General features: G+C 40.3%; 1 protein-coding gene across 1 annotated transcript in view; it reads left to right on the plus strand.

Moving 5' to 3' along the window:
* Nucleotides 1-15486, plus strand: part of CCDC73 (coiled-coil domain containing 73) — a 140685-nt gene that overhangs the window by 118555 nt on the left and 6644 nt on the right. The window contains exons 15-16 of the mRNA XM_067532112.1: nucleotides 7352-7562; nucleotides 8751-10334. Coding sequence (XP_067388213.1) covers nucleotides 7352-7562; nucleotides 8751-10334 — 1795 coding nt within the window. The remainder of the gene's footprint in view (nucleotides 1-7351; nucleotides 7563-8750; nucleotides 10335-15486) is intronic.

Raw genomic sequence — 15486 nt, forward strand, 5'->3', positions numbered from 1 at the left:
TCGATTTGAATATTTCATTCCAAGATTCCCCTATTCATCAGATAGAAGAATTCCTTTCTGACACTTTTGAGAACAGGGGGAATTACATCAAAGATGAGCCCCATGCCCTCCCAGCTTGGTTTGAGCACTAGTGGATGTCACCTCCAATGCCTTTTAGACTGTCCCCAGGAATGATACTGGGATCTTTGAGCTGCATATCGACAACAACTTTCCCATGCCCCTCATGTCTCTTGGGGGGACTACAGAGGGAGATATTCTCCTACTCCACCTATCCCTCCTCCGCTACCTCAGGCACAAGAGACATTTGAAGAGAAGGGAGCCAGGGCAGATATAAATGCTACTCTGAAAACAAATATTTTTTCATCTTTTATGGTTGATTACTTCAAATACTTCCAGGAGTTAATTAAATGCATCATGGATTCCCTACAGATCCCCTTGTAAGAGGTCAGATAATTGAAGCAAAAGCGCCTGGATATCTGTGACACCCTGTGTCTGAAAACAACATCCCCAAACCCACATATTCATCAATGTCATGTAATTATGAGATGTTCTGTACAAAGTATGCCTTGTTTGGTTTTATTTTAAAAGTCTTGATCTGCTGAACATAAATTTCTTGTTGGATTGTATGTGCTATCATAGTACGTGAAGTTATAAAATATTGTTGCAAATGCTATTAGAACATGTTGCAAGGCAGGAAACTCCCACAAACAGTCTTTCAGGCACACCAGAGGAGTGGCCAGACAGCGTTAATGGCTATCTGTCACCCATTCAAGAATAGATTCTACTAACAGGAATAATTTACTGTGAAGGCTTTGCTGTAGGATGCATGTTCACAATAGGGTTGCTTGACCAATGGGATGCAGCCGTCACTTACATGCATGGACTGCCAGCAAGCTGCAAGACTATAAAAGGAGGAGAATGACATCATGAGTGGGCTTCTCTCTCCCTCCAACTCAACACCTGAAGGAGCTTCTGGAAGACAAAGAACTTTGGAGTCGGGGATGGGTAATCCCAGGCAGGGAAAGTTGCCCAGCCTGTGTTTAAGAAACTGTTTGTGCCAGCTAACAAGTCAGAGCTTGTTAGTTTGGAGAACTAATTTAGTTAGTAATTCAAGAGCTTGTTAGTTTGGAGAACTTAGACTGCGATCCTATGTTTATTTCATTTGGTAACTACTTTTAATATCTTTACATTTGCCACTTACAATCACTTAAATTTTATTTTTCTGTAGTTAATAAATTTGTTTAATATTTTATCTCAACCACTGTGATCTCGAATTGGAGTGTCTAGAAATCCTAGCTCTGTAACAAAGCTCTTGCATGTCTTCTCCACAATGAGGGGGGAGCGGACTTATTAATATAATTTTGGGGATAGACTCCTTTTGGTGAAGTTCTTACAAACTGTGGAGAGGGAGGTAATTGGCTGGTGCCTCTCGATTGTTGGTTCATCAGTGGCTAGGCAAGGCACTCATATATCTTAGTTGGGTGTGTTTCTGCCTGTAGATGACTGTGTAAGGTCTTGTCTACATTGGCGCTTATGCCAGCAAAACTTCTGTCGCTTAGCGGGATTTTTTTTCAGAGTCCTGAGCAACAAAAGTTTTGCCAGCATAAGCACCAGTGTAGACAAGCCCTAAGTGTAGCTTGCTGATAGCATCACAGAGTTAGAGGCAACTCAAGTTAACATTTCAGGATTTCAGAAACCTTATGACTCGCCCAGGAAGAAATCAAGGTTCCAGAGGAAGAGACCACCTACTTCCTCTGCATCCACTACTGAGCCCCCATCATCACCTAAACATCAGTTTTAATGGATTGTTTGAGGGCCCAGGACAACCCCACTAAACAGAGCTGCATCTACACCATTCTATCCACCTCCCACCCGATGGAGACAGTCTCTCTCACTTTGAATCCACATAAGAGTGAATTACATCAGACAAATGGGTGCTGGAGGTTATCAGATCAAGGTACTCCATCCATTTTACTGTCCTGCCTGCTACCCATTCCCCTTCAAGGACTCCTCTCATGAGTATCTCTTAAGGCAGGACTTTGACTCCCTTCTCTGCATAAGAGCTGTAGAATCATTTCCAGTTCAGCAAAGAGGGAGGGGCTTTTACTCCAGTTGCTTCCGGGTCCCAAAGAAAAACAGGAGATGGAGACTTATCTTAGATTTAAGACATTTAAACAATTCTGTGAAATCACAAACTTTCAGGATGGTGACTGTCTCAGCTATAATTCCATCATTGGAACCCGGGGATTGGTTTTTGGCTCTTGACCTTCAGGAAGCCTACTTTCATATCTCAATTCACCGATCTCACAAATGATTCCTGTGGTTTTTGACAGGACAGGATCACTTCCCTTCAGCCTTTTGTTTGCTCCAAGAGTGTTCTCAAAAGTAGTGGCAGCGGTTTCAGCTTACTTTTAATGTCTGAGGATAATTGTTTTCTTATACCTTGATGACTGGCTTTTGAAGGGTTGATCTTACAATGAGGTTTTCACCACCATAAAGATGTCAGGGTCCCTGTTTCATAAGCTAGGTTTGCAACTCAATATCGAGAAATCCACTTTGAGCCTAGTGCAAAGAATAGAGTTCATAGGAGCCACTTTAGGGCTTATCTTCCCTCCGACAGATTCTTGATGTTAACAAATCTCATCTAAAAGATTCCAAATCAGTCCACAGACATCTATAAGAAATTGTCTTCAACTGCTCTGACACGTGGCAGTTTGCACCTTTGTCATGCAACATGCCAGGCTCTGCCTTTGATGTTTCCAGGCTGGCTCAGAACTGTTTATACTCCAAAAAAACCTCAGCCTAAACAAGTTGGTGTCAGTCTCTCATCAAGTATGAGATTCTCTCAATTGGTGGAAAGACCATGACAATGTCCACGAGGGGATTCCATTTGTTCGATCTCCTCCTTCTATTACCACTACAGTTGCATCCTTAATGGGCTGGGGGGTGCATCTGGGGACCCATACAACTCAGGTCAAATTGTCTGCCCAAGAGACATGACTACCTATCAACCTACTTGAGTTGAGGGCAGTCAGGAATGCCTGTATCCTTTCTGCCTTTAATCAGAAATAGGTCCATAAAGATCCTGATGGACAACGTAGCCTGCATGTTCTGTATCAACTGACAAGGAGGGGCAAGATCTCCTTCCCTTTGTGCCAAAGCAATAAAGTTCTGGAACTGGTGCATAGCCAATTGCATCCTTATCTCAGCAGTTTACCTCCCAGGGATGCAAAACAGGATAGCCAGTGATTTCAGCAGGCACTTTTTCCAGGACTATGTTTGGGATTTGGATTCTTGGATTCTCAGTGAAATCTTTTTGTCTTGGAGAGTTCCATACATAGATCTCTTTGCCACTGTTACTAACAAGAAATGCAAACACTTTTCTCAAGAAGGGGGGGGCTTAGGCCCTCTCTCTTTGAGAGACATCTTCCTCATTTCATGGACAAGAGGCCTTTCATATGTACTTCCTCCAATACCCCTGATTCTAAAAGTGATAAATAAAATCAAGCAGGACAAACCCAAGATCATATTAATAGTTCCAGTGTGGCCTAGACAGATATGGTATTCTTATTTGATTCACCTAGCCATTTGTCAGGCAATCAGCCTTCCATCCATTCCTTATCTTCTTTCCCAAGATGCTGATTGGATTCTTCAGCCAAATCTGCAGATTCTTTGTTTTAAAGCTTGGCTCCTTGATGGTTCGTGGGAATAGACTGTACTTGTTCTGACAAGGTACAACAGTTGTTATTGAACAGTAGCAAAGATTCCATGAGATGTACTTAAGGTACCATAAAGTGGGTGCATAACTGGTTTGAAAATAGTTCCCAGAGAGTAATCATCAGTGGTTCAGAGTCAGGCTGGAAGGGTATATTGAGTGGGGTCCCACAGTGATCAGTTCTGGGCCCGGTTCTGTTCATATCTTCTTCAGTGATTTAGATAATGGCATAGAGAGTACACTTATAAAGTTGGCAGATGGTACCAAGCTGGGAGGGGTTGCAAATGCTTTGAAGGATAGGATTAACATTCAAAATGATTTAGACAAACTAGAGAAATGATCTGAAGTAAATAGGATGGAATTGTCTAAGGACAAAGGCAAAGTACTCCACTTAGGAAGGAACAATGAGTTGCACACATACAAAATGGGAAAAATGACTGCCTCAGAAGGAGTACTGTGGAAAGGGATCATAGGGAATCAAAAGCTAAATATGAGTCAACAGTGTAACACTGTTGCAAAAAGAGCAAACATCGTTCTGAGAAGTATTAGCAGGAGTGTTGTAAGCAAGACACAAGAAGTAATTCTTCTGCTGCGCTGATTAAGCCTTAACTGGAGTATTGTGTCCAGTTCTGGGTGCCACATTTCAGGGAAGATGTGGACAAATTGGAGAACATCCAGAGAAGAGCAACAAAAACGATTAAAGTTCTAGAAAACATGACCTATGAGGGAAGATTGAAAAAATTGGTTGAGTCTGGAGAAGAGAAGACTGAGGGGGGACATAACAGTTTTCAAGTACCTAAAAGATTGTTACAAATAGGAGGAAAAAAATTGTTCTCTTTAACCTCTGAGGATAGGACAAGAAGCAATGGACTTATTTTGCAGCAAGGGTGGTTTAAGTTGGACTTTAGGAAAAACTTCCTGTCAGTGTAGGTAAGCACTGGAATAAATTTGCTTAGGGAAGTTGTGTAATCTCCATCATTGGAGATTTTTAAGAGCAGGTTAGACAAACACCTGTCAGGGATGGTCTAGATCAGGGGTTCTCAACCGGTGGTACGCGTACCACCAGTGGTACGCGGAAGCCGGCTCGGTGGTACGCGAGGCAAACCTCGCCGCCGCCACCGAGAAACCCTGCTGCCGCCGATTCCCCCCCTGCCCGCCGCTGACAAAGGCTGCCGCCGATTCCCCCGCCGCCGCCGGCGACAAACGCCGCCGCTGATTCCCCCCCTGCCCGGAAACCCTGCTGCTTCCGCCGCATCCCCCCCGCTGATTTCCCCCCCTCAGTGCCGCAGAGAAAAGCTGCCTCCGCCGCTCCCCCGGCCGCCGCCAAGAAAAGCTGCCGCCGCTGCTTCACTCCCCCCCCCGCTGAATCATGCCCCCCTTGCCGCCGCCGCAAACGGGCAAACGGCCGCAGGGTTCCAGCGGAGGGTATTAATTGAAGGCGCTTAGTGCGCTTTTTTTCCCCGAGTAGTACTCTGGTCAGGTACAGTCAGGTGAAGAGGTACTTGAGCTGACTCTACCTGACCGGAGTGGTACTCAGGAAAAAAAGGTTGAGAACCACTGGTCTAGATAATACTTAGCCCTTACTGCAGGGGACTGGACTAGAAGACCAGTCGAGGTCCCTTCCATTTCTATGAGTCTATGATTCTTAGATTCCCGGTTGAGAGATTCTCAGTTTTTGCTCATCCCACAACTGTGAAGTTTCTCAGAGGATTGGGGAACCTTTTCCCTGAAGTTAAGGGACCCACTCTGATTTGGGATTTGAATTCAGTACTTGGATATCTCATGGATCCTCCTTTTGAGCCAATGGCTACTTCTTTCTTCATTAATTTATCTTGGAAGACAGCCATCACCTCTGCTTGAAGGTGGGAAAACAGGGACTCTGATTATGAAGCATCCATTTACAATATTTTTCAAAGACAAAGCTTCATTATGTCCACATCCTAAATTTTTAACCAAGGTGTTATCCAAGTTTTATATCAACCAAATTATCCATTTATTTTTCCCAGAGCTGCATCAGTCCAGAAAGGAGGCCATTTTGCACAGTTTGGAGGTTAAGGGAGCTTTAGCTTTTTAATTGGACAGAACTAAGTCATTTAGAAAGTCATCCAGCCTTTTTGTGTCCATTACAGATAGGTCTAAAAGTTCATTGATTTCCATCCAGAGACTCTCCAGGTGGATTTCTGATTGTATTACATTATGCTATGAATCTGCAGACATACAGACTCTGGAGTGTTAGTTCATTCCACAAGATCTCCGTTTATATATATGGCTTTACTCAAGAGCGTTCATATTCTGGACATTTGTAAGGCTGCCACTTGGACTTCCATACATACCTTTTCCAATCATTAGGCAGTGGTCCAGTCTTCTAGATTGGATGCTGCTGTTGGAAATACAGACTTCTTCAGCCCTGGATTTGGCTTTGCAGTCTCTTCTCCAGCTCAAGGTTCTGGTCAGTAGGCCAACTGATGTGGAGCATGCATAGGTACACCACTCAAAGACGAAGGGGAGGTTACTCACCTTGTGCAGTAACTGGAGTTCTTTGAGATGTGTCCCCCCTGGGTGCTCCACTGCTTGCCCTCCTTTCCCTCTGCTTTGGAGTTTCCTTTGGAAACTTTGCAGTAGAAAAGGAATTGAGGATAGTTTGCTCATGCAATCTTATGTAGCCTTGGAGCAGGGCACATCTTGAAGTTGCTGCACATGGTGAGTACCTCCCCTTTTATTTAAAAAAAAAAAAGTATTTCTCACCCTCATGGCTGAAAACAAAAGCTTGAAAATGTGATGTAAGTGCACCCTAAAGTCCAGAAACCAAGAGGCAAATAAAAAGAATGCAATACTGTTTTTTTCAAAGTCATGATCTTAAAGCCTTTTTCATGACTTTTGCAGCCTGACTCATGATTTCCAAATGTTTGGGTTTGGGTATATTGGGAATGGGAGGAAAAGAGCCAACAAACTGGAGGAATAGAGAGAGAGACAGGCAATGTGAGGAGAAAGGGAGAGGAGACGTCAAACAAATCCATAGGAATGGAGGAAAAAGAAGGCATTGGACCCCAAGATAGAAAAATTTAACAGAGTTGTGGGGGTGGACAAAGGGGATGTGGCTCTGGCTTACAGAAAAAAGTAAATAGAAATGTCTATCACTTTTCAGGGAAAAAAGGAGACATAAAAAGGAAAAAAAAAAAAGGGTGTGTGAAGAAAGTTGTGTGTGTGTGTGTGTGTGATCATCAATTGCCTGCTCTCTTCACACTTTTTTCTCTGCCCTCGCTAATTATTGGACAGGTCATTTGGAATCACATGTGGAAGCTCTGCCCTCTTTAGTGACTAAATCAGCAAACTTTATTCACACTTTGTCCTTTGAAAATTCTTCCAATATATACATCATGCAAAGTTGCCCATCTGAAAAACCTAGTAGTCTAATAACTTGCCTGCTGTATATAATTTGTGGGCCTGATTCTTTACTTACATACAGCAGTGTAACTCCATTTAATACAAAGGAATAACTCCTCATTTACATCAGTGTAGTAAAAAAAGTGGATCCAGCCCTCCCTGCTAAATCTAATCTGAAACGTTGATAAGTAATCTAAATATATTTTATTATCTCTAATTAATAAGTTAACTATTTCTCCCATTTTATGCCAGAATGGTCAAGAGCAGCCTAAAGGCAACAAAATACAGACTAGTGAGAAAGAAAATGAGTATACACGATCTACAATCAAAAATGGTAGTATTTCTGGTCCTGGACAGGAAGAAGACATTGAAGTAAAGAATACTGTAAGATGCTCTTTGGTCATTGACGAACAAAGTAGTGGAAGTGAAGGCATAGGAGAGACATATAACATTGTTGCTGAAGGTATAAATACTCACAAATACACTATGGGAGAGATTCAGTGCCCAAAATCAAATATTCTCATATAAATTAATGAAATTCTTGGTGTCAGTAGGTGACAGTTTGTGTAAAGTACACAAAGGTCTGAGATAGGTATAATCCTTCCTGAAGCTGCTTGCCCCACTCAAGTGTGGTTTGCATGCTACACCGTACCTTGTGGTGTTGTGCATTCTCTGGATGGGTTAGAAGAAACTTCCTTGTCCCCAGCTCTTGTATAGGAGCATGAGGAAGGAAACCCTCTTGCCTTCTCTGTATACACCCTTGCAGGAGATAACACCAGCTCAATATGTAATTGTATAATTACTATTCCATGCAGGCCACATCCACAAATACTGATGCACCATATAGCTCCCTGAAACTTTTTTTTTTTTTTTTTTTAACTTTTTTGAACCTGCCCACGAAAAGGTACTTATCTAAGCCTACCCTCCAAAATGGCAGCAATGGAAAGTCAAATTTTAAGATCTTCATAACTACATGGTGGTTTATTGAATCTTCTCTTTTCTTACTATATAACAGAAATAATGTTCATAGCATTGGAGTATACTTAAAATGAACAGCTTCTGTAATTATCAGATGCCTTAACTTTTCTTCATTGTTTAGCCACCCACAAATGATGGTATGTTCCTATGGTATGAATACTGTCCCTTAAATAGGGTTGATGAGTTTTAGATCAGAAGGATTAAGAGAAAAAAATTACACTAGTGAACCAGTGGCTTTATTTAAATTTAACATGTCGGATGAAAAAAACATAAGAAATTGTTTAAGTTAAATATCTAAATATATGGCTATAAGCAATCTCATAGTGGAAACCATTATCATTACCCATTATCAGCTAAATATTAGGTGGGATAGGATTACAAACAGATCATAAAATACTTGATATTATCATTTAATTTTTTTTAAAAGGGCAAAAATGTAAGTATATTGTTCTCAGTTTGAACATTATAAATATTTTGTAAAGTATATTAATACACTATTTGCCACTAGGAACTTTCTGATGTTTAGAAAAAATTGTAACTATTACACATATGAGAAATTAATTAACATTGATGAAAATATCAATACATCTTTTTGTGAACTACATTTTGCAAAAATAAAATATTTAACCTTCAGATGTTTTTGTCACTAATTATAATATTTTCATCCTAACAGATTTACAACTTCTTGAAAACCATAAGGATGAAGTTAACGTCATTAGCCCCTGTGAAGAAAAACAAAGGGAGGCTTCTCCAGGCAAAAACCTCTGCACAGATATTGATTTAATTAATCAAGGACAGACCTCGGAAGTATGTGTTGCTGAGTGCAAAGAGGCAGCAAATATAGGAAAAACAGACCAAATGTTCTTGGAGAAAAACAATGCAAGTGCAGAACTAAAGCCACAGGACAGACCTTGTGCATTGGCAAACCTCCCAGAGAACACAAGAAAGATGCTCCTTGACAATACTGAAGAATTTGGTGTCTGCAGTATGGATGTAGGTCAACAGACAGACTCCAGCAAGCATACATCTGGCAATGCTTCAAATGAATTAGTTTATAATACAAATGGTAATTTAGATGACATACAGGATGACAAAGGTGTCTTTATAAGTAAAGCACGCAACGAAGGATCCAGACAGGTTATTGGCATTGAAGACAGCCCTGTAACTGAGAGAACTGCAGACAACCGCCGAACAATGGCTGAATTTAATTTTACCGTCCCATCACAGGTTACAGAAAGTTGTCATACAAAGTTTCAGCAATGTCACTTACAGAAGTCTAATGATACTTGTTTAGTTAATAAACAAGGCAAAACAGAACAACTTCATCTCTTAAATAGAAGCACTAGTGCCATATCCTCAGATGTATTTCCATTTAAACAGACTCATACAGATATTCAAGAAAAATACAACAGTAACACTGCAAGCAAAACTAGTAGAAACTGTGTTCTGAACAGTACTTGTGATACAGCAAGTGATGTTCCAGTTATGCCTACTACTTTCTGTGATAATGCAAGACTGAATACTTATAATACAAAAGAAAATAACACTAATATGTCTCTGTTAGCAAATTTCAATTTAAGTACTGAAAAAACAAATAAATGGACAAATCTGAATGTTATGCATAGCAACCAAAGTGAGCAGGACATTTCTGGACAGACAGAAAATGGTACAAATACATGTGCATGTACAGATGTTGTTTTGCCTCTGAACACTGAAAATATATGTGCTTCTGAGACTATTATTCATAAACAAATGGTCATAAACAAAATTACCACAGATAAACAAATGTCCTGTGAAAAAGTTCATACAAATGATTTTCAGATATCCATAATGAAGGATGGACAATCCCTTGTGATTAATGATAAAGTTCTAGAGAATACATTGTTAAGAGAGAAAAGAGAGTCATTAAATAGTACAGTTCCAGGAGAGAAAATTGTTGAAGGTCGCCTGGAAGAATCATGTTCTTTACTCATAAGGACATCTGGAGATTTAGTAAACAGAAGTGGAAGGTCATCCTTTGATCTTTCAACTTCAGATAAAAAAACTGAGAAAACTCCAGTATACTTAAATTTTTCAGATCTCAGTTCTTGGTTGAGAGTAAATCAAGTTGAAAGTCAAACAGTGTGGGCTTCAACTTCCAAAGGGCCTTTCAATTTAAAAGAGAAACTACTATGTCTACCAGAAAACAAAAAGATTCTTTCAAAAACACAGTGTCAGAATCTGACCATTAATGCTGTCATGAAAGAAACAGGACTAGGTAAGAGAAATAATTATTTACATTTTAAAGTATAAGAGGAACATAATAGAGAACAGTATGTAGGAAAATAATTAAATATGGAAGTTCTCTAATCAATGTAAAGGCATATCAGAGAAGAAAAAATGTAAACCTTTTGATAATGTTACGTATTATCTCTGAAACTTATATTTGCCATACTAAGATGCAAGAATTTCTTAACTAACCCACATTATAAATGCAGCTAAATGATCTGTTATATGTTTATCCTAATATCTGAATAAATAAGCCTTATCCCTTCCCTCTCTTTGTAAAACAAAATCAGTGCCTGGCTAACTAAATTTAGTTCTTAAAGGCATTTTTATAGCAAACATCATCATTACAGATCAGAGGCCTTGGCTTCAATCCTGCAGCATGGTCCCTAGTGTGGATAGCTGCATCCATGCTAATGGATTCTGTTACAAGGTGGGGCAACAATCATAAAGGCTATGCACAGTACTAGTTTGAGGATAAGAGTGTGACCGTGCGAAGTGCTGAGCACCTCTTGGAAGGTGTTCACTGTCCTCAGCTCTCACAAAGATCAATGTTAGTTGTGGGGCACTCCATGCCTCTTAGAAATGGGTCCATAAACAGCTTGCTTGGTTATATTAATATATGTAATTAATCCAGAAAAACACACACACAAAATAAACAGAACATGGCAAAAATGAGAAAGGAGAGAACATTCTATCCTTTGATGCTTTGGAAAAGAAAAATAGACGTGCCCATTAGAAGGCTTTAAAGGCTTTTTTTAAAAACTTCTATTGTGACAATTTGGTGATTATTTACTGAACAATATTATGCATATACAAAAGCCAGGGGGAATAATAAATATGAACTTTGTTATAAATATCTGAAAAACTACTCTAGTAAAGTGTGAAAAAGAAGTAAAGCATACATCACAGATGTAGTTTATTTTGCAGTACATCTACCAATTAGATTGGATTACTTTAATGAGAAGTGCTGTTTTAAACTGAAAATAATATTTTATCAAGATAACAGTTAAAGAAGTAATTTCTGTGTCCATATTAACATTAGTTTAAAATGTTAAGAAAAATAATTTATTATTTTTATAGCATCCAAAATTGTGCTAGGTGCTTTAGAAAAAAATAAGAGCTATAGGGTAAAATTTTCAAATGCACCTAAATAATTTAGGTGCTTAAGTCCCAGTGACTTTCCTCCAAAGTTACTTCAGCACTTTTGAAAATGTTATCTGTAGTCACTTCCCCAAAGCGCTTGTGACATAAAAAAGCAAAAGCAAACAAGATACAGTAAGTAACAAAAACAAACAGTTAACGAAATAAGGGAAAGGAAAAACTAAATTTATAAAAATAAGGTAATTGGGTTACATGTTTGTTATGCATATTTCTTGGTGATTTCTTATATATCTCTGTATGCATGGATTTGTGCTACATGAATGGAGTTGTAGAAGAGTTAATATAACCTCATGCTGTATCAGCTTCGTCAGATATAATCTGCAGAAGGGTGGGTGGGGATGATAAAAACCCAGCCTTTCCATCTCTCAGCCTGTCTGCTCCCTCAGTCTGACCTATCCAATCCCTCTCCATAGATCCCAGCTCTGCTGACAGCCTTCAGTAAAGTACCAAGAAAGGAGTACAATTTTTTTTTTGTGTGAACAGACTTCCCTGAAATTATCTGGGCCTAAGTTAATACAAATTTTCAACCAAATAACCCAACTGTAGAAATTAGTGTATTAATAAACAGAATAGGAAATTTAAATTTCAAATAGAGATGGCTCATAAATTAAGATTGAACAGCGTTTATAATATAGACCCCAGTCATGAATCTACATGGGTGGACCATTGCAGAGTCCCACTGACTTCACCAAATGTAAGAGTTCTTTAAGTCAATGGGACTCTGCACAGGCATAAGGTTCTAGCTCTGTAGATCTCATTGCAAGGTCACAGCCTGAGCCCATAAAAAAAAAAATTCTAAGTAATACTTATATTATGGTAGTCTACAAAGGCCCTAAGTAAGATCAGGGTCTCATTGTTTGTCTCTGCATTGGTACAGAACCTAACGCAAATGTGCCTCAATATATGTCTACACTGCGATTAAAAACTGATGGCTGGCCTGTGACAGCTGATTTGGGATCACAGGGCTTGGGCTAAGGGGCTGTTTAATTGTGGTGTAAACATTTGGGCTCATGCTGGAGTCTGGACTCTAAGACACTGCAAGATGGGAGTGTCCTAAAGCCCGGACTGCAGCTCAAGTCTGAACGTCTGCACCACAATTGAACAGCCCCTTTACCTGAGCCCTGCAAGCCTGTGTCAACTGTCAGAGGCCAGCTGCAGGTGCCTAACTGCAGTGTAGACATACCCTCAGGGAGCTTGGTTGACACTCCTGTGTTCTTTGGTGACTTTCTAATAAAAATAAATGAACTCAACAGTTAGGAAATGCAGACAATTCATAAGGAAAGCTAAATGTATTGTTGTGTTGGAAGGTGTTAATAGCTGTCATCAAGTGGATATTTGATCTATAGACAGTCACAGAAATCAACATCTCTGCCATGGCTTCTTGTTTTAGCCAACATCAAACCTCCAGGTATTCATCAAGATATAGCTACAGCATGAAAACTTAATGTGCCAAAGGCTATACAGAACTTCTCATCCAGCAGGTTATGGATAACATAACCCAATGCCTGAAATCATGAAAACCATTATGGATCACGTGACCACTTCATGTCTCTAGATCCAGCCAGGGAATGGCAAAGTAACTGGACTTCATCTGCCATTCCAAACAAGCACATTATTATCCAACAAGCCATCCTCCTGGTTTTGACCTGCCACACAGACTTTGGACCACATCTAAGAAACCATGGAGGATGCAGCTACTTGATGTACAAGCAGAAAATCAAAGACTCACCTTTGTGCGACTGTGGTGAACATCCAAACCATCTAACACATCATAATGGAGTGCCCCAAATATGGATTCAGAGGTGAACTGGATGATATCCACAATGTCACAGAGTCCTTGAAATAGCTTATGGACCTACAGCTGCATCTATAGAATGTTGCTCTGCAGATGCCATATGTGAGAGAGCATAACAGACCTCATTAAAGCTGTTGTGTGTGCAAAGTATCTTCAGGCTACATGGAAGGAGCAGCTAAATGCCTCATTATGTAATAAAAATAGTTGGGAACAATAGGAAGCTATTGCCCATGGCAATGGGCTGCATGGCAAAGCCAATCAGCAGCCAAGGCATGTAAACTGAGGGGGTTTCTTGGGACAGTTTGAAAAAAATCAGAGGATACAGGATTGATTGGTTACAGCTGTGTCCCTGTGCGGGACATAGAAAACCACAGAAAGCCTACCCAATGTGAGAGAAGTGCTGGTGAGCGTGGCCCTGGGAGGAACACAAAAGACAGAGCTTCTTTTGGGCACAATCATAGAATCATAAAATCATAGGACTGGAAGGAACCTTGAGTGGTTTTCTAGTCCAACCCCATGCACTCAAGGCATGACCAAGCATTAGCTAGACCATACCTGACAGGTATGTGTCCAACCTATTCTTTAAAATCTCCAATGACGGAGATTCCACAACCTGCCTGGGCAGTTTATTCCAGTGCTTAACTTCCCTGACAGTTAGGAAGTTTTTCCAAATGTCCAAACTAAACAACCCTTGCTGTAATTTAAGCTCATTGCTTTTTGTCCTATCCTCAGAGAACTATTTTTCTCCCTCCTCCTTGTAACAACCTTTTATGTACTTGAAAACTGCTATCATGTTCCCCCCTCAGACGTCTCTTCTGCAGACTAAAGAAACCTAATTTTTTCAATCTTCCATTGTAGGTCATGTTTACTAGACATTTAATCATTTTTGCTGCTCTTCTCTGGATTTTCTGCAATTGCTTCACATCTTTCTGAAAATGTGCCCAGAACTGGCACAATACTCCAGTTGAGGCCTAATCAGCATGGAGTAGAGTGAAAAAATTATTTCTTGTGTCTTGTTTACAACACTCCTGCTAATATATCCCAGAATGATGTTTGCTTTTTTTGCACCAGTGTGACACTGTTGACTCAGATTTAGCTTGTGATCTACTATGATCCCCAGATCCCTTTCCATAGTATTTTTTCATAGGCAGTCGTTTCCCATTTTGTATGTGTGCAACTGATTGTTCCTTCCTAAGTGGAGTACTTTGCATTTGTCCTTACTGAATTTCATTCTATTTACTTCAAACCATTTCTCCAGTTTGTCTGGATCATTTTGAATTCTAATCCTATTCTCCAAAGCACTGGCATCCCCTCCTAGCTTGGTATTGTCTGCAAACTTTATAAGTGTACTCATTATGTCATTATCTAAATCAGTGATTAAAAGATTAACAGAACCGGACCCAGAACTGATCCCTGCAGATCCCACTTGATATGCCCTTCCAGCTTGACTGTGAACCACTGATAATAACTGCGCTCTGGGACAATTCATAAGGAAAGCTAAATGTATTGTTGTGTTGGAAGGTGTTAATAGCTGTTATGCAACCAGTTATGCACCCGCCTTATAGTAGCTCCTTCTAGGTTGTATTTCCCTAGTTTGTTTATGAGAAGGTCATGCAAGACAGTATCAAAAGCCTTACTGAAGTCAAGATACAACCACATCTCCCGCTTCGTCCCCCATCCACAATGCTTGTACTATTTGTAACCTGGGAAGTGGGTGGGTGCAAGCCCGCCCACCTCTAAAGGCCCCTCCCGCAGCCTGAGGGAAGGAAGCACTGAGCTCGGGGTACAGCTGACTACGGGACACAACTAATGAAAAAAACCAGGAAGGGGTGTGGGGGGCCACAGGTTTAAATGAAGGGAACTAGAAAGGGACATCGAGCAGAGAACCTCGGACAGCACCCAGTGCCCCCAGAAGGTGTCAAGGGAGCCAGCGGATGCTGCCCAGAGGAACTCTGCCCGGATGCGTGAGTGCACAAGGGAATGGAAGTAGGCCACACAGAAAGCTATTAGGTTGGTTTGACATGATTGATTCTTGACAAATCCATGCTGACTGTTATCACATTATCATCATCTAGGTGTTTGCAAAGTGATTGCTTAATTATTTGCTCCATTATCTTTCCCAGTACTGAAATTAGGCTGACTGGTCTGTAATTCTCTGTGTTGTCCTTATTCTCCTTTTAATAGA

Source organism: Emydura macquarii, unplaced genomic scaffold (assembly GCF_026122565.2).
Source record: "Emydura macquarii macquarii isolate MOO-44397 ecotype Brisbane River unplaced genomic scaffold, CSIRO-AGI_Emac_v2 contig_3240, whole genome shotgun sequence".
Classification (NCBI taxonomy): domain Eukaryota; kingdom Metazoa; phylum Chordata; order Testudines; family Chelidae; genus Emydura; species Emydura macquarii.